This window comes from Vulpes lagopus, chromosome 10 (genome assembly GCF_018345385.1).
Source record: "Vulpes lagopus strain Blue_001 chromosome 10, ASM1834538v1, whole genome shotgun sequence".
In the NCBI taxonomy this organism is placed as follows: Eukaryota; Metazoa; Chordata; class Mammalia; order Carnivora; family Canidae; genus Vulpes; species Vulpes lagopus.
The window spans coordinates 23,233,605-23,257,325 of NC_054833.1; the positions used below are offsets into that span (position 1 = coordinate 23,233,605).

The window sequence follows — 23,721 nt, forward strand, 5'->3', positions numbered from 1 at the left end:
TTCCTTTGGTCTGGGCGACACCTTCGGAGGGGTAGTTACACATTTGGGCAGAGTGACACCTGCCTGAGTATTCAGATCAATAGTTGGCTGAAACTAAGGTCAACACCTGACACCACTCTCATAGAATGTATTTCTGGGCACAAAATAAACATGAAATTGCATTAAAAATTTAATTATTAGTACTATGTTATTGCTAACTTTTTAATAGTCAACTTTCAGAAGTTTGCATTACTATAGGGCAGAAATAATAATTTTTTGGCACTGTCAGCTATTGAAATGCTACTAGGGGTCCAATACGGAACAAAATGGCACTTCCATCTGAGGTTGTTGAGGTCACGAGTTTTTAAAAAATTATACCTGCCTGTTTAAAGTCTCACTAATGGTGATGTTGTCACCAAGTTCTTAAACCTTCTTTCATGGATTAAAGAGTTATCGTCTCTTCGAGTCTCATACTTAAATATTTGGTATCTGATGAAGCAATTTTACTGAAGCAATCTGCAAACAGAAATTCCATGACTGTTGGAAACTACTTTCTTGATACTGTTTCAGAAATAGATTCCAGATTGTTGTGCTCACTTAGAGTTTTTATTTTGAAAGGTTATTTGGTTTAATGTGATAAACGTTAGCACTCAAGATAAGTTTACAAAACTTGAAATTAGAATATTATATAATCTTTATAATTCTCCTGTTATTTTTAAATTGTATAAACATTTGCTGGCTCAAAAGGATATAGTTGTTTTGTAAAGGTGTCTAATGTACTCTCTCTCCATACTTATATTAACTCTTCATCTATTTAAGTCTTCAAAAAATTTTTTTTAAAGATTTATTAATTTAATTTGAGAGAGAATGAGCGGGAGAAGCAGAGGGAGAGGGAAAGAGAATCCCAAACAGACTCTATGTTTGTGTGTTGCAGACCCTGATGTGGGGCTTGATCTCATGACCCTGAGATCATGACCTGCGCCAAAACTAGGAGTTGGGCGCTTAACCAACTGAGCCACCCAGACGCCCCCAGAATTTCTCAATTGAAAAGTTAGTGATACATATTATTCAAGCATTTTAATATATAAAGCACTTTTGTGATTATCAAGAATCATTGCAGCATTTTGCTCTTGCGAGAGTAAGTAAACATTTATTTTCCCACTGATGGACAGAGGTTCAATTCATGAAGCTCAAACATTGCATGAAAGAAATGGTTACTTGTATTGGAAAGTAGATGTTCAATTAGGAACAAGAATTTTGAATTACGGGATCCCTGGGTGGCGCAGCGGTTTGGCGCCTGCCTTTGGCCCAGGGCACGATCCCGGAGACCCGGGATCGAATCCCACATCGGGCTCCCGGTGCATAAAAAAAAAAAAAAGAATTTTGAATTACTTGCCTCACTTGTCTTACTGCTGTTGTTACCCCGACTTGATTTGGTGGTAACCTACAACCGTCCAGGATAGTTCTAGAAAAGATAGCATTGCCTGTGAACTTGACATTTGGCCATCTGGTCTCCTAAAGACAATGGGCAGAGCTGAGGTGAATGACAGATTCAGGCCTCCTTGGTATGTCTTTGCTAACAGCTTTCTGAATTTCCCTTTAGTTGGAGAATAAGTGCAAGCGAAGCTCTCAAGCATCCTTGGCTGTCAGACCACAAGCTCCACTCCAGACTCACCACACAGGTAACCAAGGCCTGTTGCTTTTCCTTTCCTTTCCTAGCTGACCTTAGTCTTTTGATGATAAGAGACTAGAAGCTTCTTAGCCTCATAGGGGGTCCTGTCTACTTCCATCTCTCACAGTCTTCAATCTTGTGCTAGTGCTAGTGTTGAATTGCTTAAAATGCTTTTTTGTGTGTGGGTTTTTAAAAAATAAATGCTTCGTATGTTGTTTAGGAGATATTATTTTCAGCATAACTATTTATTATATTATTCAATCATTGTACCCATTATAAAATAAATTACATCCCCGTACTATACACACACACACACACACACACACACACACATCGTAGTCTAGGATACATAAATATACAACATTTTGGTGAACATAGGTTACCTTACATTCAGGATAAATATGCCTTCTTAAAACAGAACTCAGAATTTTTTTAAAAAGATTTTATTTTGTTTATTCACGAGAGACACACACACAGAGAGGCAGAGACACAGGCAGAGGGAGAAGCAGGCTCCATGCGCGGAGCCCGACGTGGAACTTGATCCCAGGACTCCGGGGTCACAACCTGAGCCGAAGGCAGATGCTCAACCACTGAGCCACTCAGGCACCCCCAGAACTCAGAATTTTAACCGTTATGCTTACCTCCAGTCCAGTCTGGGCACCAAAAAACTGTAATACTCAGGTTGATCCAGATCATAATATAAATATATGTGAAGGACACTATTACCAAAGACTGAATGAAGATGCCCTGAGTACTTGTGGTTTTTTTTTTTTAATCGGTTTTTTTTTTTTTCAAGTTTCTATTTAAATTCAAGTTACTTAACATACAGCGTAGTCTTAGCTTCGGGTGCAGGACTTAGTAGTTCATCACTTTCATGCAATACCCAGTGCTCAGCACAAGCACCCCCCTTCCTGCCCCACCCCGCCCGCCTCCCTGGATCAGCCCTCAGTTTGTTGTCTATCACTAAGTCTGTTTCCTGGTTTGCCTCCCTCTCTCTCTCTTTCTCTCTCTTTGTTTTCCCTTTTTTCCTGAGTCCTTGTTGACAAAAATGAAGCCCACACTCTGTGTTAACTTTGTACAATAAAATCCCTAATCTACTTTTATTGTTTTAATTGTCACTTGTGCCTGGCAGCCCATCTGTCCCTTCGGCACAGATTCCTTTCCTAAGCTTCAGATCCGCACACCTCCTGTGTACCTGACTTCTCCATTTGGACCTCTGCAGTCCTAAACCGGACTGAACGCATCTTCCCCACCTCCCCTCGTCCCCCACCATCCTCCCAGAACAGCCCCCACTAAGCAGCCTAAACCAGGCACCCCCCCAACCCCCCCAGCTTTGTTGTTTCCTCCCTCCCTTCAATCCTCCCATCTCATGTGTAAAGTATCTCCAAGTTCTGTACATTATTTTCCCTAATTACTTCTAGAATCTCTCTAACCTTCTCCATCCCCTTCGTTGTCCTGGCACATGACACCTCTCCTCTGAATTACTACAACAGCCTCCTCCAGACTTTCTCTACCCACCTCCGTATGAATTATCCAAATAATTCAGAACCAAAGTGTAACATTTAAGTAACTCAACTAAACATTTAGGATGTTTAACTGGCCAAGAGGTATAGAGCGGCAGTGAGTAACCTCTGCCTTTGGGCCTCATTGGGAAAGGTCTGACTTGAGCATCAGGTAAGACGCCTGCCCTGGAGTCGTGTGCATTTGATACACTTTCATTTCCTCCGTCTCTACTCCGCATCCTCCCTACTCCCCGGGGTTTTGGAATGGAGCTTTTTCACTGACCAACAAACCTTGGAATGACTATGCTTCAGGTACTCATTTTTTCCACATCCAGTTTTTATTGAAATTAACTTTACTTCTAAATTCAGCATCAGTACTAAGTTTTATTTGTGTCTGAATATACCTTTCCTTGATAATTGGTACTGATGTCAAGTAAAAATAGACTTTTTACCTAGTTGGTACCTCACCCAGACTACATAAACTGCTTATTAGGGTTACCAACCTATTTTGGGCCAATTTTCCACCAATGTATTTTTATCCAAGCTTATTGGTATCCAAATACACTTTGACGTGGTAGGACAATATGGAAACCACGGCAGATAAATAATGACATTATACAGTTTAAAAGGGCTTAAAATATTTTTTAAACCACATAACAACAACAAAAATCACCTTTTTGTTATTCCATCCAACTGTTGGTACCTGGGAGAAAAGATATTTCAGGAATGATGAGGATTTGAAAAAAAATAAATTCCATTGTAGAAATCTAGTTAGTTATCGTTAAAGTTATAATTGTATGGGACTAGGCCAGGCACTGGTCTAACTGCTTTACGAAAATTAATTTTTTTAATCCCCATACCAGTTTTCTGAAACGGGTACTGTTATTTTCCTCCTGTAGATGAGGAAACAGAGGACAGGGCTAAGTATTTGTACAGGATCCCACCAGGTGAGGTGATGGAGCTAGCATCCCAGTGTAGACAGGCAGGCTCTGGAGTCTGAGCAAAGCTTCGCCGCTCCGCTATCCTGCTGGATAATGGGCTTCTGGGCCAAGGGGACCTGATGATGTTTCCAGAACTCTTTATGGACTGTACAGTTTTGGTGTTACTGAATGCCAGTATTCAGGCTTAATGTATTTTATTTTTAAAGCAAATATTAAGACTAGATTTTTCCTGAAGATTCATTTTTGGCATAATTTTGGTTCTGATATGTCCCATAAAATCAGAATTTAAATTTATGTTCAAAATTTTAGTCTTATCCCCAGCTATTTACTATTTAAATCTAACTTCTGTTTTAAAAGTCTTTCCTAGACTTTTACTTATCTCTTTTAATTATTTCATGCTTAAAAGCACTTAGCATTTCTTAACCACTAAGCCTGCCTATAATCAGTCAGTAAATTTAAGAAGGATTTTTTTCCCCCAGGAGTTAAAGCCCTGTAGCTCTCTGCCTTCTGTATTATGTTCTTACATTTCCAACCGTCCATACATAACCCATCTTCCATCAGAAACAGCTCTCAGCTGGAGTGGAACAAAGCATTCCCAAATTACCAATCTGTTAGAACTCATCAAGCACCTACTGCAGACTTAATAAATGCTTTGGGCCTGGAGGAAGGAAAACTGAACAACTCTGACATTGTTTCTTTTCTGCCAGAACTAATAAGCCTCTACCTTTCCTTCCCGTTTCCAGAATTATGACCTTAGCGCATGCCCTTTTTCCAACTTACTGAACTAATAAAATACCTTAGGATCTGATATTACACCTCTGCCCATCTCTTCTCTAATTCACCAAATCATTACTTCATTCGTAACGACTCTGATCGTAGTACTTCCTCACCAAAAATCCTTCCAGTGTTCCCCATCATGCACACTGAACAAACACAGCCAGTGTCCCAGGCGTGCCCCGACACGCCCTGATCCCAGTGTCTAGTCCTGTCTCCGCTACTGCTTCCAGACCAGCCCAAATCCTAGCAAGTGCGTGAGACCTACTTTAAATCTCACCTCCCTTAAGATGCTCCTTCCTAATCCCCAAAGTGGAGGGGCTTTCTCCATCTTCTTGAACCTCTCCTGCGGCACTTACATAACTCAAAAACTTTTGGAAGAAGCAAAAGTTGTATCTGATTCATCTTTGTCCTCACCTGATCTCAGTCTTGATTCTTGTGTTTTGTCAACATGAATGTTTGTGGAAGTGAGTTTTGGCAAAACACACGTATGTAAAAATGAGATGTCATCAGATGCCAAGCTCTCGAACTCTGAGAGGAAAGTTAGTGATGATATAAGAAAGTGGGGGAATGCTTGAGCTGGATCCTAAAGGTGGGTCAATGTATCTGTCAGGTGGTCATGTACAATGTAGGCTTCTAGAACATTCTCTAAGAGCATTTTCTATTCAGTAGCAAGTTATTAACTCTTCAGGTGTTCTCATGTCAGAAGTTAGGAATGAAATGATAAAAAAAAAAAGTTCTAATCCTTCTCCACATGTCTTCTGATTTCCCCAGAGGAAGAAGAATTGCTGCTCGAATGCAAAGGACCTTGTGACCAAATAGTCCATGGAAGGGACCCATTTGAAAGGTTTGTCTTGGGTCTTTTCCTAAGGAGATGTTTGTGCAAGCCTTTAAAGATCAAGAAATAAGTTAAATGTGTGTTGCACTGACTATATGGGATGCAGGGTGGTGTTTCCGGTGAGAGGGAGGGCCTTGATTTTAGACTGCTCTGTGTGCAACCTGGATCTGCCATTTTCTAGCAGAAAAACCTGTTTCCTGATGATTTGTGGGTTGGGGATAGTCTTACTTCCTACGCTCGTTGAGTGGCTCCACAAGATAATCCAAACTAAGCCTGGAGACCAGGGCCTGGCACATAGGAGGTACTCAATAATTAGCTCAGTTGGTGCCAATAATTGAACAGGACAGTTTATGGTAGTCCTCATAGTTGTGTGGGATCAGAGGAAGTATTCATTGTTTTTGTTTTTTTATTGATGGGAAACCAATCTCAGGGACTCACAGACTAAATAACTCCCTCAAAGCTATGCCGCTAATATCAGGTATCTCTGATTTTTAAAGCCCAAGCTTATTTTTCTTCCCTGAGCTGCCTCCTGGTATTGGCCCACTCTGGGACCTGGAGGAGCCACCACTTCATACAAAGCCTCTACCCTGCTTAGAATTTTGTCAGAATTCTTTTTTTTTTTTTTTGTCAGAATTCTTAAGACAATAGTTCTACACATGAATACTTTTGATTGTATCAATAAACTGGCTTAATTTATGCCCTAAAGGAGAAGCCTAAGGCAGTGTATTTATTACAGAGGACTTGTAGAAATCCCAACATCTATGTCCCAATTGGGGGCTCATTTAACCTCCAGCAAGTCAGTTCTCTAATTTGGGGAAGTAAGTCCACAGCCATTGTTGCAACTCAATTTTAACAGATGTGTAAGACGTATGAGTCTGTTGTTCTTGCTGCCCACTGGTCTTACTCTTTTATTGTGATTGGTATTTATTCTGGTCCCAAGGTTTTTGTTTGTCTGTTTGCCTATATATTCTTGTAAGAATCTTGCCTTGAATCTCTCGTAGAATAAGATCAACCAGAAATATATCAATAAATCATAGCAAAAGTCACAGACCAGAGTTAGGCAAGTATTCAGCCTTTGGTGTACAGGTCACTTCTCTGGAAATCTATGAAACAGAAAGCCTTGGGTTTCCTACTTACCAAGACCATTCTCATGTGTCAGTGATAGCAAGGACACTGAAGCTTTGGACAAAGTTGAGGAAGAAAGCTTTAGGTCTTGTGACAATGTGGAGAAGGAAAGGACTCTCCATGCTCCCTGGCCTGGGTCGTCGGGCTGGCTGAGGTGCAGCCTGGCCTTCACTGTGAGTGGTGGGCACCAGAGTCCACGGGCAGCTCTCCCTCCCAGTTTCATCCACAGTGACCACAAACCTCGAGGGTTCGCCACAAACTACATTCCCACCATGAGCACTGGAGTCACTTTGGAGGCCCAGTAGGAATGAATTCATTGGGTGACAGGAGGTCACATTGCAAGGCAGGCCTGTGGCCGGGGTCTGGCAGGAAAAGAGTGAGGAGGGAATGACAGTGGGAGGCGGTGGTGGAGTCCTTCCATGTCATGTTGGAGCCTTGAGCCCAACGCAATGGAGGACGGTGGCAGCCCAAGCAGTGACAGTTATGCAGAGGACAAAGATACGGGAGCTGGTCACACTGGCGCGGTTAGACACCATTTTTGTTGCAATTGCTTGATGAGACCTTTCTGTGAGCATGGTCGGGCCTGTCTCCTGATGGTCACTTGGGCTGGCTGCCTTCCTCTCCTGGGTCCCTCCAGCTCCAGTTAGCCACAGAAATTCACCTTGGTTGCCCTGCAGGCCGGGGAAGAGTTGTTTTAGGCATCCATGGGCTGTGGGTCTTTCCTAGTTTACTTTTTCACTTTTTTTTTTTTCCAAATTAAAATGTAAGTTTAAGATATTAACTCTGAGAGTAGCCTCATTTGGGAAGAATTTCTTTTAAATCATTTTTTATAGTATTTCCTGCCAGGATAAGATGGGGTTTTTGGCAAGCTCTGTTATGAGTAAAACCAACTTTGTGATAATATTGATTTTTAAAATCTGGTGGTTGAAGATTATTCCTGCGGAAAAAAAAATGACTTCCAGGCCCTATGAATAAGGCAGGATCCACAATGTAAATTGAGGCATATAAATCTCCTACAATTTGTTAGAGGTTTTTTGATGCGCTGAGGAAACACTCTAAAAACCGACCTGGTGGCATTTCATTTTGTGCTTCTGTTGCATCTTTTGCCAACCTGTGAAATATGAATTTAGGCTTCCTCCTCAGATCCATGGGAGTGACGTAGGGCAGCAAGCCGCATGCGGGCCCGTGCCACACGTGGTCCTAAAGCAAATAAAAACATTCCCATGCAAGATCTTCGGTGTCCGTGTCACTTTGATGCGGGGTCAGGCAGACAGGATGGACGGCGCGGTGGGGAGCTCTCGGAGCTGGCCGTGCTTCCCATGAAACAAAGCGGCCTTGTCCTTCGATGTTGCAAATAGTGCAAAAATATCTTGCATAAACTTAAAAAAACACACACACACAAAACCCAACTTTGGTAAGCAGTGGAATCCTGCAAGGGGTTTCTCTCTCTCTCTTTTTTTTTTCCCCTCCCTCTCTCACATGCACACATGCATTATAAAAAATCATGTGTGGTTTTCCTAAGGGGCACCACCAACTAATTACAATTTTAAAAGCCCTGCTGAATTAACAAGAGTCATATTTTGTTTGCTTTGCAGGAAAACTGCTGCGGTTGCTGCTGCTTTGGGAAGGTTTTTGGAAAAATCAGCAGTTCTGATGCCTTGACCCCAATGATGACGGGTGGCTATGGGGGTGGGGGAGCCGCTGCACTTGAACTCCGAGCGCCTGCTTAAGGCCGATGCCTAGTGTCGTGTCCCAGGGATGCAGACAAGCCCTGGAACCCTTTCCTCACATCCCTACACCCCGTGATAGTCCACATTTGGGAAGATGTTTCCCTGACATCTTGAGTTTCCAATGCTTTTGATTTTAGTCACTGGGATGAGGGATGCATTATTCTTGCCCATCCTCAGCTACTAGAGCAATCGGACTGAAGATGTCTTTGAGGCATTTAAACCTGGAGGAGGATACATTTAGAGGCAGAAAACTGCTTTCGGTCCTTAAACTATGCCTTTCAAAGGGGTGACCATTTGCCAGAAGAAAATTCTGTCTTTTGCACCCTTGAACACTTGGTTTCTCGGACTTCATTATTTTGATTGGGTCTGAAATCAGGTGAATCCAACTGATAAATAATTTGCTTTCTGCAACTCAAGCTGTTTTTGAATCCCGAGGCAAGAGGCATCAGGCATCCTACCTTCCACTTATTCTGAACTTTTCTCCCAGTTCATCGTTTCTTCAAGCAGCGAGTCTACTTTCAAATGAGTGACGTGCACTTCACAAGGCAGCCCCGCTCTCTTCTGATTGAACGTTCACGCGCAAGAAGTGCACTAGTTTTCACGAGTGGAGCAAGAGGTGTCTGCTGATGGTTAGTCCTAGAATTACGACCTTTGGGACGATGGTAACAGTCCCGAGGGCTTGGCCCGAGCCGCGATGTCAACGAGGGATGGGTCATGAGCATCCTAAGGCAGGGCGGCCCTTCGCCTCCGGTGTTGAAATGGCTTTGGAAATAGCGCTCAGGTTTCCGGGTCAACTCCAACATTTTTGAAGACCAACCATCTCACCTCTGCAGAGTCTCGCATGGCTCAGTGGTTGTGAAGAGAGAACATTCAGGACCCCGGAGGTGAGGAGGACACTCCTGCTTACCCCTTGGATATGAGGATGACATCCAGTTGGAAGCTTCTTCGTGTTCCTGAGCTCATGTGCCATTTAATTACAGATTTCTAATAATGGAGATGAGTCCTACCGTATGTAGCACAGAGAGGCACAGGGCGTCTTAAGAGTGAAACGTGTGTGTCCTTTCTTTATGAAGAAGGGGCCGTGCAAAGCCACACTAAACTCCTGTCACACCTCGAGCACCACACTCACCATTCAGCTTCTTTAGCTTTCCTCCTATTTCCCATTTCCAAATAACTCCTGTGTTGAGATTAACTGTAAGAATGTCTTTATTTTTGGCTGTAAATGACTCGAGGCTGGGACAGTCACAGTAGCAGTGACAGGTAAGGAGAATGCCTTCATGGCCGTATTAGTGAGGGCAGTTTTAATTGGCATGGCTTTTCTCCATTATTGCTCAGACCCGCCTAGTGGATCCTTCTGGCATGCCCGTGAAGAACTGTATGCGCAATGTTCTTATTCTCATGTGCAAGGTAAAGGGGAAGTAGAGACAGAAGAAAATGTGTAATTTAGTTCAGACCACATGCCAATTTAGTGGTCATGCTAGCTATAAAACTGACCCCTTTCTAGCTTTGCTCTTACATTATGATGCATTTCTTTTTTCCTTTGGCCTATGCATTTATCCAAGGTTGGTTTTCTCCTGTTCCTGTTATGTGACTATGCTTAAAATGTTTAATTTGGTTTCCTTAAAAAAAACACACACACATATAAACACACACACACACACACACACACACACACACACACAACAAAGCCCTGTGCCTGAAGGGTTCTGTTACTGTGCTATCTTTAGCTGATGGTATTCATCGAGTCTGGAAAAATACAAGCCAGTGCATGCATTAATACTCAGACCGCAGAGAGCTGGCATTCACTCAAATGCTAAATAAGACGCAAGGGTCTGATTTGAAACCCCTCATGGAAGGGCGTTTTCTATCCTGCGGTGTGGAATCTCTACCAGATAGAGCAGGAGGTCTTTTGCATCAGCTCCCATTCTGACTCACGTTGGCAGAGAAACGTTTACCAGACCCCAACACACATGGGAGAGGCAGCTTAGGCCGATGAAGGAATGATAGCTTTGTCAGATTAATCCACTAATCACCCTGCAGTCAGTGGGTGTGATTTCTTTTTAAAACAGGTTTAGAAAGGAGACTCTACTTTCAAAACGGATCTCCTTTGAATTTGGAGTTAAATTTCCACATTTGGATGGGGAGGCATCCCCATGCCAGCAGGGCGCCTTTTATGTGAGAGCTGAGGATAGTTTGCATTGCAGAGTTGATTATTACAGTCTAGAGTTACAGCGAAATGGGAGCATTTCGGTCTCCTGCTCATCCTGTTCCCTCCCTCCACACCCATGTGGGGCTGCTCCAGCGAGGACTGCTAACTTGGTCGATTGCCACTCTGATGGGAAAGAGGGCTTTGCACAGCGGAGGAATCCAGCCAGATGCAAGCATGGACCAGAGAAGCCGAGTCTGGCTAGACGAGGGCTATTGTGATCAACTTTTCCAGGAAGTCATCAGGACTGGAGAGCCTGCATTGCTCCTCCACCCTCCAAATGGGCCTTATGGCTTCACGTCGCTTGCATTCGGAGTAGCCCTTTCTTTAGAAAAAGGTGGAAATTCAGCACTGATGTGGCACGTCCCACTGCCTGCAGAGAGATAAACCCCACGAGGGAGTCAAGAAAAACCATGCCCCCATTTGTAATTTGTAAGATACCAACACTTCCCCAGAACCTGTTGCTATTTAGCAATCAAGGAGAAGAGAGCTCATGCCCCCGTCGGTGACATGGAAACGTCTGCAAAGGATTCTCACCTGAATTAACCTTGGGGAAAGATTTCTAGGTTGAAACTGGGTAATTCTCATGTTCGTTTTTAGTCTGCCTTGATATATTTTGCTTTCTTTCCTCGAAAATGTAAATAGGCATGCTGCTTTGCTGTGGCCTGCTTTGACATGAATGTGTTTTGGAAGATGAGTGAATTACTACATTTTCACCGTTTTTAAGGATATTAGCATAGCAAAACTTTTTCGTGTTTTAGAAATCAAAATACGTATTTGATATTAGGGAAATGAGGGTCTTATTCTTTATTTCATTCCTTTCTTCTTCCTTCTGCTCCCACTACCCATACTCTAGACATGAGGCAAATGGTGTTGGGATGCATACATGTGTTTGTTCAGTTTGGATGACAGGCCAGCCGAAGGAACCTCATTTGGGAAGTCCATCTGTGCGAGTGTGCCAAGAGGGTGAGGCAGGTGTCTGTTCCCTGGCCACTTCAGCGTGGGTGCAGGCTGTGCCTTCACTGTGGCTCACTTCTCAACAGCCATGATGCTGCCTATTTTGCTTTTTTATTTATCTTTTTTATTTTTTATTTTTATTTTTATTTATTTATTTTTGCGTCTTTCTCTTTTTCTTCTGTTAGAATTAAAGTCCATCTTCTTATCCATCACAGTGCTCCCCTAAAGCCTTTTTGGGATAAAAATGCTATTTCCAAAAGGCAAATTGCTTGCTGTCCTAAAGGAAGCTTGAAGCTGGACTATTAGACTATTAGGTGCTTGCGTCCTGGACGAAGGCGCCCTCCTTGCCTAGCATGAGGTCAACAGTTTCTCCCCGTAGAAGAAGTTCTACATACGTCTCGGAGCTCCATTTAGTCAGGTGTGCTTTGCATAAGTGATCTTTATGTGGGTAGTTTCACCTTCCATGAAGGCTTATAACTCAACAACCACTTATTCAAAAGAGCAGAAAACATCTAATACCTGAGTGTTCCTACCTTGAATTGTATGTATTTTGTAGTTGTCCCAGCTGATAGATGTCAGTGAGTCTTTTGATGAGGTTTAGGGGTGTAGATAAGAAATAAAAATGGATTCATAATATGGTGATTGCATATGTCATGTATATTTTTTATTTCTGAACATAGTTTCATTCAGCTGTATTTCTTTGCCTTATGGAGATGTATAACAGTCACATATGTGTATTATACTGAAGAATAAACACGGACCTTATTTATCCTTTGGTTAATGAGTTAAATTATTCAAAGAAGTGGACTTGGTAAATACAAACTTACAAACTCTGTCCTTTATGCTAAGCTCTGATGTGGTAAAGTCCTGTGACATTTAGAATCCAATACCTTAAAAGCATGATGCCACGCTACTTGTTTGGGACTCCGGAAGCAGTCGCGTACTGCGTGGCCTCAAGGTGGAAAAGCAACACTCCCACTTGAAGACAATGGTGGTTGCAACATAGCCCCACAGATTTAGGATTTATTTCCCTATTAATGGAAAATATTACTGAGATATATGTAAAGTATTTAAAATATTTAGTGCCAGAACAGTGCTTAGTAAATCATCAAGACAATTAGCAATTCAATCCCTTTACTGTGTCTTAATGAATATTATTCAGACAGGTGTCTGTAAGGTGTCGGCTTCAGAAAATCTGCTACTGAACTATTTCAGAATATGATGGCCCCTACATACAAAGCAATCCTGTCCCTTTCTTGGGAACTCCAGTTGTTCCCCACTTGGATCTCTAGGTGAGGCATTCTGACTTCTGCCCTAAAGTGAGGAAACCTCATGGGTCACCTGTGATACTGTGATATTTGAAGAACTATATATTTGGTCTCATCCCTGGTTCCTGGCACAGAGCTCCTAAAACCCTTGGAATTTCCTGAGCGACAGGGGTGAGGGGGGGGTATCTTTCGGTGTTCGAGATCAGCCCCTTCCAACCATACCTGAGCTTACGCCACTGGGGTGACCCTTGGAGGACAGGGTTGGTTGCCAGAAGAACCAACCACGTGATTAGAGGCTTGGAACTTTCAGCCTCACCCCTCCACCTCTAGGGAGGGGAAAGGAGCCGGGGATTGAGTTAATCACCCATGGCCAGCGATTATATCTATCATGCCTACGTAATGGAACCTCTATAAAAACCCAACACAAAGAGATTTGAAGAATTTCTGGGCTGGTGAACAAGAATACATCCATGTGCCAGGAGAGTGGCTTACCCCAAACTCCACAGAGAGAGAAGTTCCTGGGCTTAGGATGCTTCTAGACCTTGCCCTATGTACTTTCTCATCTGGCTGTTCATTTGTATCCTTTATGATGCCTTTTATAATGAAGTAGGAATAGTGAGCAAAGTTTTTCCCTGGATTCCATGAGCCTTGGTAGCAAATTATTGAGCCTTAGAAAGGAGTCATGGGAAGGCTCGATTTGCAGTTGCGCCAGAAGCGTGGGTGACCTCGGGCCCCACTACTCGTGACTGGTGTCTGAAGTAGGGGTGGTCTTGTAGGACTGAGCTGTTAACCTGTGAGGTCTGTGCGAACTCCAAGCGGTTCATGCCAGAATCGTTTAATTTGAGGGGAAAATCCACACATTCGGTATCAGAAATGTTATGAGAAACAGTTTTCCTTTACCCTCCGCTGTTGGCACAATATAGGTCCCAGTGGACAGCTCCACCCTTTTACAGAAATAAATCTTCAATGCCAGAGTTTCAGGGCCTGGGACTCAAGACACAGGAACCAACCATCTTCCCACCCTTCTCCTTGCTCTGTCCTGAAGTAAAGTGAATGGGGTGACAGAGGGAGGGCACCAAAACCCACTTCATCACTTGCTGTGACCACTCCTTGCTCTGAAAGGGGACACCAACCCCACCTCATGACCCACGCCCATCAGGAAGATGCTCGTCCTTCAGTAACGTATTTCTACTGCTCCTCATATGGGGCTTCTCCAAGAGCTTGTAGTTTATGTTCCCCAGACGTGGCTGTGGGTACAAATAGGGTCTTAGAAAAGGTACTAATGCGTATTTAGCTAGCTCAGGGCCACAACTGCAGAGCTGAGGGCCTCTGAGCCCCCTCCAATATCACCCAGTTATTTTTAGAGGTTTCCCCAGTATCCTTACAGGAGTCGAGGAGCCAGCGCATCAGGGAGAGTAGCTTCTCCTGGCAGGACACCACGTGCGGGCACCTCCCTCCTGCTGCTCCAGCCTACCCTGGCACAGGGCCGCCTCCCGGCTTCCCTCAAGAGGCCAGCACCCGAGGACGTATTTTCTGGAGGCCCCATCACACTAACACGGCGTGCACAACGTCATGGGAATGTGCACAGAGAACGCTCACTGCCCTGTCGGCCTCATTCTTTGTGCTGGGACAGACCTAAGTCACCGCAGCATTGGGGTCTTCTTGGGAGCAGTTACAAGCTTCCAAGAGGTGGAGAGAAGTGAAGGCAGGAGCCTCCTCCCCCCGTGAGCCAACTGCTAGGTGCTTCCTCAGCCTTGCTCCTACCCAGGGAAGTCTGAGAATTCAAAGGCCCCTTTCCTCTGGGCGCTCTCTTTGCCCATTTTAGTTCAAGCTGGTGGTGCACCTGGCGACATAAATCTTTTAAAGACTTTACAGGTTGCCTGTGAATTTTATTGGGATTGACTCTATTAGAAAAGACCACCCCAGAGATCTCTTTGAGATACACTCTTCTCTGCCTTGGACTTCAGCCAAGGCCTACTGAGGGGCAATGCCCTCCAGCTTCTGAGAAGCCCTATTATTTGACCGGATGATTCTCTGATGTACTCTCTTGGATATTTCGGAGGTCTTCCCAAAGAATTTGAAACTCTTGGCTTCATGATTGGACCGTGTTTTCTTCAGAGTGTCCTGGGTTTGATCTTTACCTGGTAGTCATCTCCTCTCTTTTCTTTTTTCAGATTTTATTTCTTTAGGTGATCTCTCCACCCAACATGGGGCTTGAACTCACAAACCTGAGATCACGAGTCCCACAGTCCTCTGAGCCAGCCAGGCGCCCCAGCCATTTCTTAGTTGTATTAACATTCGCTGTCTGGAGAGGCTGCAATTCTCACTCCGTCTTTGTTCAGGAGTCCTTCCTTTAGTTTACCTCTTTTTTTCTCACACTCTATGAAAAGCAGCAAGAAGAAACCAAGAAGTGCTTTCAACAGTATCTTGAAATCTTGGCCAGGTCACACAGGTCACTCAGTGTTTTCTACTTCCCTCACTCTATCAAGTGACCGTGTAGTGAAATTTCTGCCACTATATAGCAAAGATCATTTCCCTCCAGTTTCAGATAACATTTTCTTCACTCTCCTCTTCAAACCATCACTCAAAACTGCCTCAGAGGTCATTAGGATTTCATGAAACACCTTCCGGGCTCTTCAAGCTTTCAAATGAACAATCTCCCCAGAGTCTTCCCGGCTTTTCCCCACAGCCTGTTTCCTCTCAGGTGTTTGTTATTCCTGCCCCATAGCATCTGAGGGCGCCCACACAATAGGCTTGCTTATAATTCTGCAGCTTCATACACCCTCTTCTCTCTGTCCCAAATGTCTGCCTCTAACGTTGATGACCTGATAAACACCCCCAATCCCACCACCCTTCCCCTTCCAGGGCAAAGTCCTTCTCACATCCTCTATGTTTCCCGTGGGGATTGTCACATTATTTTCCAACCTCTGCTTTTCTGGTCTGGCTTCCCTCCTCCTGAAAGCTCCTTGAGTGTAGGACTTGAGTCTTATTTTTGATATAGTCATTCTTTTCTCACCAAGTTTCAACAGAGATACCCTTTGAGTTCATGAATCCTTATTTTGCTGGATTTGGGAGGAGAACATTTCAACGATATTAGCAAGACTTCTTGAATAAACTCTTAAAAATATTTATAATATTTTTCTTTTGGCTTAGACCCCTTTTTGTTTTCCTTCCATGTGTCATCAAGTGATTCATGGCAAAAGTATAGAATATTATGAATAAGTAAGAGTTTATTTTCCATGTGTATTCATAATTTAAAAAATATTTCCTCCATACATATGCGTAAAAATATGCCAATTTGGGAGAAAACAATTCAACAAGGATATTCATAATTCTTGCTAATTAATGTCTGAACTTTATCCCCCTCAATTACTTCACACACCTGTTCACTGTAAATTTCCTGAGTGATTTTTATACCAAGTTAATGTTGCCCAGAACTTGGACACATACCTGAGGTTTTTCTGCATTTTAATTATTTTCTAATTAATTTTAATATTCTGAATAATTTCGAACTTACCCATATGTTTAATAAAATTGGACTTCACATTTTAAAAATTATGAAGATTTCCCAAGGTTTCAAAAGACAATGAATGGTCTGCTTTTCATAAATACTTTAAAATACTTAAAAAAATTCTTTCACCAAAAAGCTTCGTATTTGTTGTATCTCTTATCATTCAAAGTTGGCAGCTTTTGTTGCACAAAGTGCCTCACATCTTTCTAAAGTAAAACATGGTTTTGCTCCTCTGCCAAGCCTACCTTCTAAGTTGCCTGTAGTCAGAGCCCACGGTTCTGGTCAGTTTTTTCTACAATAGCTTTCATTTTCCTTATGTCCGTCTCAGCAGTCTTTTTGCTCCAGCTTACAAATTTGGTTAACAATCAGATGTTTCCTAAAACATCAAATATTTGGTTAAGGTCCTTTACAATATTAAGACATTACTAGTTGCGTAAAGAGGAACAAATCAGATAATAATTGTTTCTAATGTGGCAACCTACTGGGACTTGTAATTTTCTAAATAATAGCCTTTAAAGTATAAGATAAGAGGAGATCTTGTTCATATTGGCAAAATGAGGTTTCTATTTTCTCATTGTAAGCTGTAAACAGTATTTACTGTTTAGCCTTTGTATGGTAGTTTATACAGCATATAACTTCATAGTCATTTTTATTAGTTATTGGTAGTTATTATGTGGTATTGGTATCCCACAGAGACAGCCAGGGAAATAAATACTAGGCTTAGACGGGTCTACACAGCACATGGACTTTCCGACTTTAAAAATAGTCTATCGTGTTTTGTAGGAGCGTATATACACATATACACATATCCTCAGACTTATGAGCAGATGCTCAATTGTCAAAACAATGCAAAAATCAAATTAAGATCAAACAGAAACTCACGTAGTCAATATAAACATAACTTAGAAGACCAAACTCCTAGGCCGATATTTGCCTATTCACCATTTCCAGTTCCTCTTCGAAAAAACCAAAATGGGCAGATACGATGATAACCACCTGGAGACGGTGGGCTACATAAAGTAATGAGGCGCTGAGGATACTTACTTTTGAAACGTGCTAAACCGTACATTTAAGTGACTGTTGTACTCAAAACAGTCATCTTCTATAGCTATGCATTATTCCAATCTTTTTTTTTTTTTCCTTTTACTTCATGTGTGTTTGGAATTCCTTTTCAGGAATTGCTCATTGTCCTGTTTGGAAAATGCTTCCATCAGATCAGTATCTTTCTTTAGACCAATAGTGGGATTGTTGAGCCTCGCCACTCACTTTATTCACTGATGTGGCTCCAAATGACTTCTGTTTTCAAATATTTTGTAAAACCTTTAAATTTAAATAATTGCTGGGCTCCTGGGTGGTTCAGTTGGTTAAGTGTCTGCCTCCAGCTCAGGTCATGCTCCCAGGGTCCTGGGATCGAGCCCCACATTGGGCTCCCTGTTCAGAGGCTCCCTCCCCCTGCTCATGCTCTCTCGCTCTCACTCTCTTGCTCTCGAATAAATAAATAATTTAAAAAATGAATTGCTATCATTGAAATTTTTTTTTTAAAAACATAATGGATACCCTAAAAATTATTCCTTAAAAGTTCTAAAATGGTTTTGAGATATGTTTGGTACAATTAAATAGGTATAACTCTCAACTCCATGATGGTGATCACACTCATCTCTAACATAAATGTTAACAGGTATATCAATTGGGTATAAGCAACTGCTTTCCCTGCATCTCCTAAGTTTTGATATGTTGTGTCATGATTTCAATCATCTAAAAGTATTTTCTAATTTTATCTGTGATTTTTTTTCTCGACTAACTGGTTATTTACGAGTGTGTTTCTTAATTTTCACGTATTTGTGAGTTTCCCAAATTTCCTTCCATTACTGATTTCTATCTTAATACCATTGTGATCAGAGAACATAATTTGTATAATTTAATTTCTTACAAATTTTAAGGCCTTGTTTTATGATTGAATCCATCTATGGTCTATCCTGGAGAAGGTTCTGTGTGCACTTGAAAAGAAAGTCTATTCTATTGTGGTTGGGTGTGAGGCGGAACAGAGACTGGACTGGGTTCCCTCAATTCTAACTGCAAAATCTAGCATTCTTTGGCTGTCTCCGTAAAAAGAGAAGCTAAATGCCTCTTAAATAGTATATCTTGCAGGAATGCTGAAGCAGGAGGGGCTTACTGGAAGGAGTGATTTGACCATGAAGACTGGAGAAGACAGGACCAAACCAGTCTGCGCCAAGGTGGACCTCAGCACTGACTTTTCACCAGCCTGTCCCCTTATTATATTACTAAAAATCACACCCCAGGGGGGAGATTAGCATGCCAATTAGACATGTGATACATGAAGAAGCATGACCTTTAAGTGCACAGAAGCCAAGAAATATCCACCTCTACATGCTTACACGTCACCCTTTTCTCACCTGGGCCTCTTTAAAGCTCTCCCCCGCCTCTCCTCGTGGGCCAGCCTGAAGGACTTTTCCTCTGTGTTCTCTCCCTCATGCTGGAGCATAAGCCCCAGTGAAGCCTTGCCTGGAACTCCTGTTTGGCGTCTTGTCAGTTCCCATTGTTTAGAGAGCCCAAGGGCCCAGTTCAGCACAGGTGTTCTACACACGTTTGTTAGGTGTAGTTGGTTCACACATTCTCAATTCTTCTCTTTCCAAGTTGATCTCCTGCCTAGTTGTTCTATTCATTATTTAAAATGAGATATTGAGCTTTCCAACTGTTACAGTGAATTATCTATATTTAGTTCTTCTTTCAATTTTGTAAGTCTATGCTTCATGTCTTTTGGGGCTCTGTTGTTAGGCACATATGTCTATAATTTTTGACTTCCTGATGAATTGTCTCTTTTATCAAACAGTGTCCTTCTTTGTTGCTAGTACAATTTTTGTCTTAAAGTCTGTATTACCTGATATTAGTAGAACCACTGCAGTTATCTTTTGGTTATGGTTTACATGGTGTATCTTTTTCCATGCAAACTAACTTTGAGTCCAACACTTGTCACTTGTAGGTACCATGCAGTTAGACTGTGTCTTTTTTAAAAAAAATCAATTCTGCCAATATCTACCTTTTAATTAGAATATTTAACCCAGTTGCATTTAATGTAATTAATTGATCAAGTAGGATTTATGTGTGTCATTTAGCTATTTGTTTTCTACATTTCATATCTTTTTGCCCCTCTATTCTTCTATTGTTCTTCTATTTTGTGTTAAACAGTATTTTCTAGTGTATCTTTTTAAATCTCATGTTTCTTTTTCACTATATTTTCTGAATTGTTTTCTTAGAGATTTTCCTGGGGATTACAATTAGTGTATTAAGTTAAAACAATCTGTTGCATTAATACCAACTTGATTTAAACAGTATACAAAACTTTGCTACAAAAGAGCTCTATTCTTATCTCCTCCTTTGTGGTCTTCTCATCATTTAATTATATCTTCATATATTATCATACCATCAACATAGTTTTAGAATTATTGCTCTATGCAGTATCTTTTAGATCAGAGAAAAGATGCTATATTTACCTGTGTACCTCTACTGGTGCTCTTTCTCTCTTCATATGAATTTAAGTTACTATCTGTTGTCTTTTCATTTTAGTCTGAATGATTCATATTATTATTATTTAAGCTATTTACTTTATTGATATACAAATGGATTTCCTTTGTTTCTTGTAAGGAAGATTGACTATCAGTGCATTCTCTCAAATTTTGTTTATCTTAGAATTGCTTTTCCTTTATTTTTGAAGTATAGGTTACTATATAGAGAATTCTTCACTGATAGTCTCTTTCCTTCAGCACTTGAATACACCATTCCACTGCTTCCTGCCCTCTATGGTTTCTGACAAGAAATCAACTGTTAACCTTATTGAGGATGACTTGTACATGATAAGTTGGTTTATCTTGCTGTTGTCAAGGTTGTCTTTTGGCTGTTTAACTATGATGTTGCTAGATGTGGACCCCTTTTTAGTTTATTCTATCTAGAATCTGTTGAGCATCTTGATGTTTTGCATCAAAATTGGGAAGCATTTGGTCATTATTCTTTCAAATATATCTCTCTCCTCCTCCCCACTTTTTTTTTTTTGTCTTTCCTCTCCTTCTGGGTCTCCCATTGAGTATATGATAGCATTCTTGATGGTATCTCAGATTTCTGAGGCTCTGCTCAGAATGAAGAAACTTTTTTTCATTCTTTTTTCCCCCTGTATCAGATTGGATAATTAAATTAATCTATTTTCACATTTGCTAGTTCTTTCTTCTACAAATTAAATCTGCTATTGAGTCCTTCCAGTAAAATGTTCACTTCAGTTGTAACTTTTTAACCACAGAATTGCTAATTTTAAAAAATAATTTCTATCTCTATCAATATCTTGTATTTTGTTTAGAGAGATTATAAGGGAGTGTGCAAGTGGGGGAGGGGGGCAAAGGGAGAGAATCTTAATCTGTGCTGAGTGTGGAGCTCAATCTCACAACCCTGAGATAATGGCCTGAGCTAAAATCAAGAATGAATGCTTAACCTACTGAGCCATCCAGACGCCCCCTATCTATATCTCTTATTGATATTCTCTGTTTGGTGAGATATTGTTTTCATAGCTTCCTTTAACTCTTTAAACATGTTTTCCTTTAGTTCTTTGCATAAATTTGTAATAGCTATTTAAAAGTATTTTTAATAAGTCCCCAAATTTGGCTTTTTCATGGATGATTTCTGCTGATTACTTTTGTTCCTTTCTACTTGCCATAGTTCTCTTTTTCTTTCAGTGTCTCATATTTTTTGTTGTTGTTGTTAAAAATTGGCCTTTTTAAATAATGTAGTTACTCTAGAGGTCAAATTCTTTTTTCCCTGTGGTTTGCCATTGTTGCTTTTCTGTTGTTGTTGATGATGATGATCTTATTTAATCACATTCTTGGACAAGTTTTGTAAAGTCTGTATTCCCTGCCATGAAGTGGCCACTGAAGTCTCTACTCAGTGTAAATTTAGTAACGAATTCATAATTAGACAGTGATTTTTATAACTGCTTTAAACATAAGTATTACACTTTTTTTTTTTTTAAGTATTACACTTTTTGCTGAGGAACTGTCTCTAAGTATTGGGGCACTTCTTCAATGCAATAGCAGTTTAGAACTCTGCCTTAGCCTTCACCTTCTGCTTATGCAGGAACTCAAGGTCAGTCAGAAGTGATAGATTAGGGAGTTTTCAGTTCTTTCCTGGGCATGTACATAGCCCTGTACATGTGCATGGCTTTCTAAATCCCCTGAAATATGTCAGAGTTTTTCCAAACCCCCTATGAATATCTCATTCTCCAGATATTTTTTTTAAGTTTTTGGTCAGTCTTTAGTTTTTCCCAACTGATAATGCCAACTGAGGCAGCTAAGATGTTAAACAGTTGTCATTGGTCATTTTGACAATTGCCCTGGGGATAAAGATTCTCCCACTGAACAAGATCCAAGTCAGGTCACATAACAACAAGTCCTGAAAATGGAGATTTCTGAGGAAACTTCCAGACAGTTCTAATGCTGACAAAGCTCTCAGGATGAAACTTTTTGAGGAATTTCAAATGCAACATACACCCTTCATGACTGCTAAGCTGCTGTTTTTCAAGACTACTACAGAGCTGAGAAGGAGGGAATGAGAAGAGGGCAAGTTAAAATACTGCAAAACTAATTGTACTTATGATATTCAGCTACTCTTGAATAAACACTCCTCAGATTGTTGCAAGCCTTTGATTAGTTTCTAGAGTTCTAAAAAGTTGATTTGGACTTCTTTTGCCATTTTTAAAATTGTTTTGTCTTGTTTTTTAATGAAGCAGTGGATATTCAGAGGTCCTTACTCCACTGTTCTGGAACACACCCATTTTGATGTTGTATCTTCAGATGTGATAGATCTGGTTGCTCCTTTTTCTTTCTCAGACTCTCTTACAACCAGGGCATGACCCTGTGATCCAATCCTGATTAATAGAGAGGAATTATGCTTGAATAGTGTTTCCCAATCTACAGATCAAAAACTGCCAGGTGTTTTGGATTGTTTATTTTAATTTTCAATCCATTTCAAACTGATTTTTTTGTGAGGTATGATGAAAAATTACTAACAAAATGAAATAGAAAAACAAGATATTAAAAATACAGGCCCTGACTTTTTAGTAGACTCAAGAGAGTAAAATAGACTTTAATAAATATAAACTGAATAAAAAGAAGACCGTTACAAAAATCTATGCATATTCTTCATTGACAAGGTGCATATAGCAATTTATATAGAAAATAGTTAATATATTCATAATTTTAGTAGCTTCACTGAGATATAATTGACATACAATAAGTTGCATAAACTTAAAGTGTACACTTTGATAAATGTATATATCTGTGAAACTATCACCACAATCAAGACAATTAACATAGCCATCACTTCTCAAGATTTCCACATGCTTCTTTGTAAGACTGCTTTCCTTCCCCTTATTATCTCACTCTCATGTTCTAATATAAACATAAATCTGTTTTCTAACAGATCTAATGCTAATTCATTTGAATTTTTTAGAATTACGTATAAACATAGTATATATTATCTTGTCTGGATCTTCTCATGCAACATAATTAGTTTGAGATTCATCCATGTTATATGAATAGTTCACTTATTTTTATTGTTGAGTACTAATCCAGCTTACGTACTCATCTGTTGATCACTTGGGTATCCAAAGTTTTCCTATTACAAACCAAGCTGCTGTGAGCATTCATGTACTGTACAAGTCTTTGAACAGACATTGCTTTCTTTCTTTTTCTGGCTGTGTGTGTGTGTGTGTGTGTGTGTATCTGGGAGAAGAATGGTAGTATGGTAGATGACTGTTTAACTTACTAAGAGACTGCCAAACTGTTTTTCACATTAGTTGTGCTTTATGACATTCCCCCCAGGTCCTCTACATCATTGCTAAAGCTTGGTATGGCCATTCTAATTGATGTATAGTGGTATCTCACTATGCCTTGATTTGAATTTCCTAATGGGCATTTAATTTGAGTATCTTTTTGTGTAATTAAGTTCCATCGTACATCTTTTGGTGAAGTATCTGATCAGATTTTTTTGCCCCTTTTTATTAGGTTGTTTGTGTGTCTTATTATTGAGTTTTGTGAGTTCTTGATATATTTTGAATGCAGATCCTTTACCAGATACTCACTTTGCAAATATTTTTTTCTAGTCTATGACTTGATTTTCTATTCTCTTGACAGTGTCTTTCAAATGGCAGAAGTTTTC

General features: G+C 40.8%; 1 protein-coding gene across 5 annotated transcripts in view; it reads left to right on the plus strand.

The window, feature by feature from the left end:
* MYLK4 (myosin light chain kinase family member 4) overlaps positions 1-12,493 on the plus strand; it is a 110,505-nt gene extending 98,012 nt beyond the window's left edge. For all 5 annotated transcript variants that reach the window (XM_041770877.1, XM_041770880.1, XM_041770878.1 and 2 more), the window contains 3 exons: positions 1,583-1,661; positions 5,643-5,715; positions 8,427-12,493. In XM_041770877.1, the coding sequence (XP_041626811.1) occupies positions 1,583-1,661; positions 5,643-5,690 (127 nt within the window). In that variant the 3' untranslated portion in view covers positions 5,691-5,715; positions 8,427-12,493. The remainder of the gene's footprint in view (positions 1-1,582; positions 1,662-5,642; positions 5,716-8,426) is intronic.
* The last annotated feature ends 11,228 nt before the right edge of the window (positions 12,494-23,721 follow it).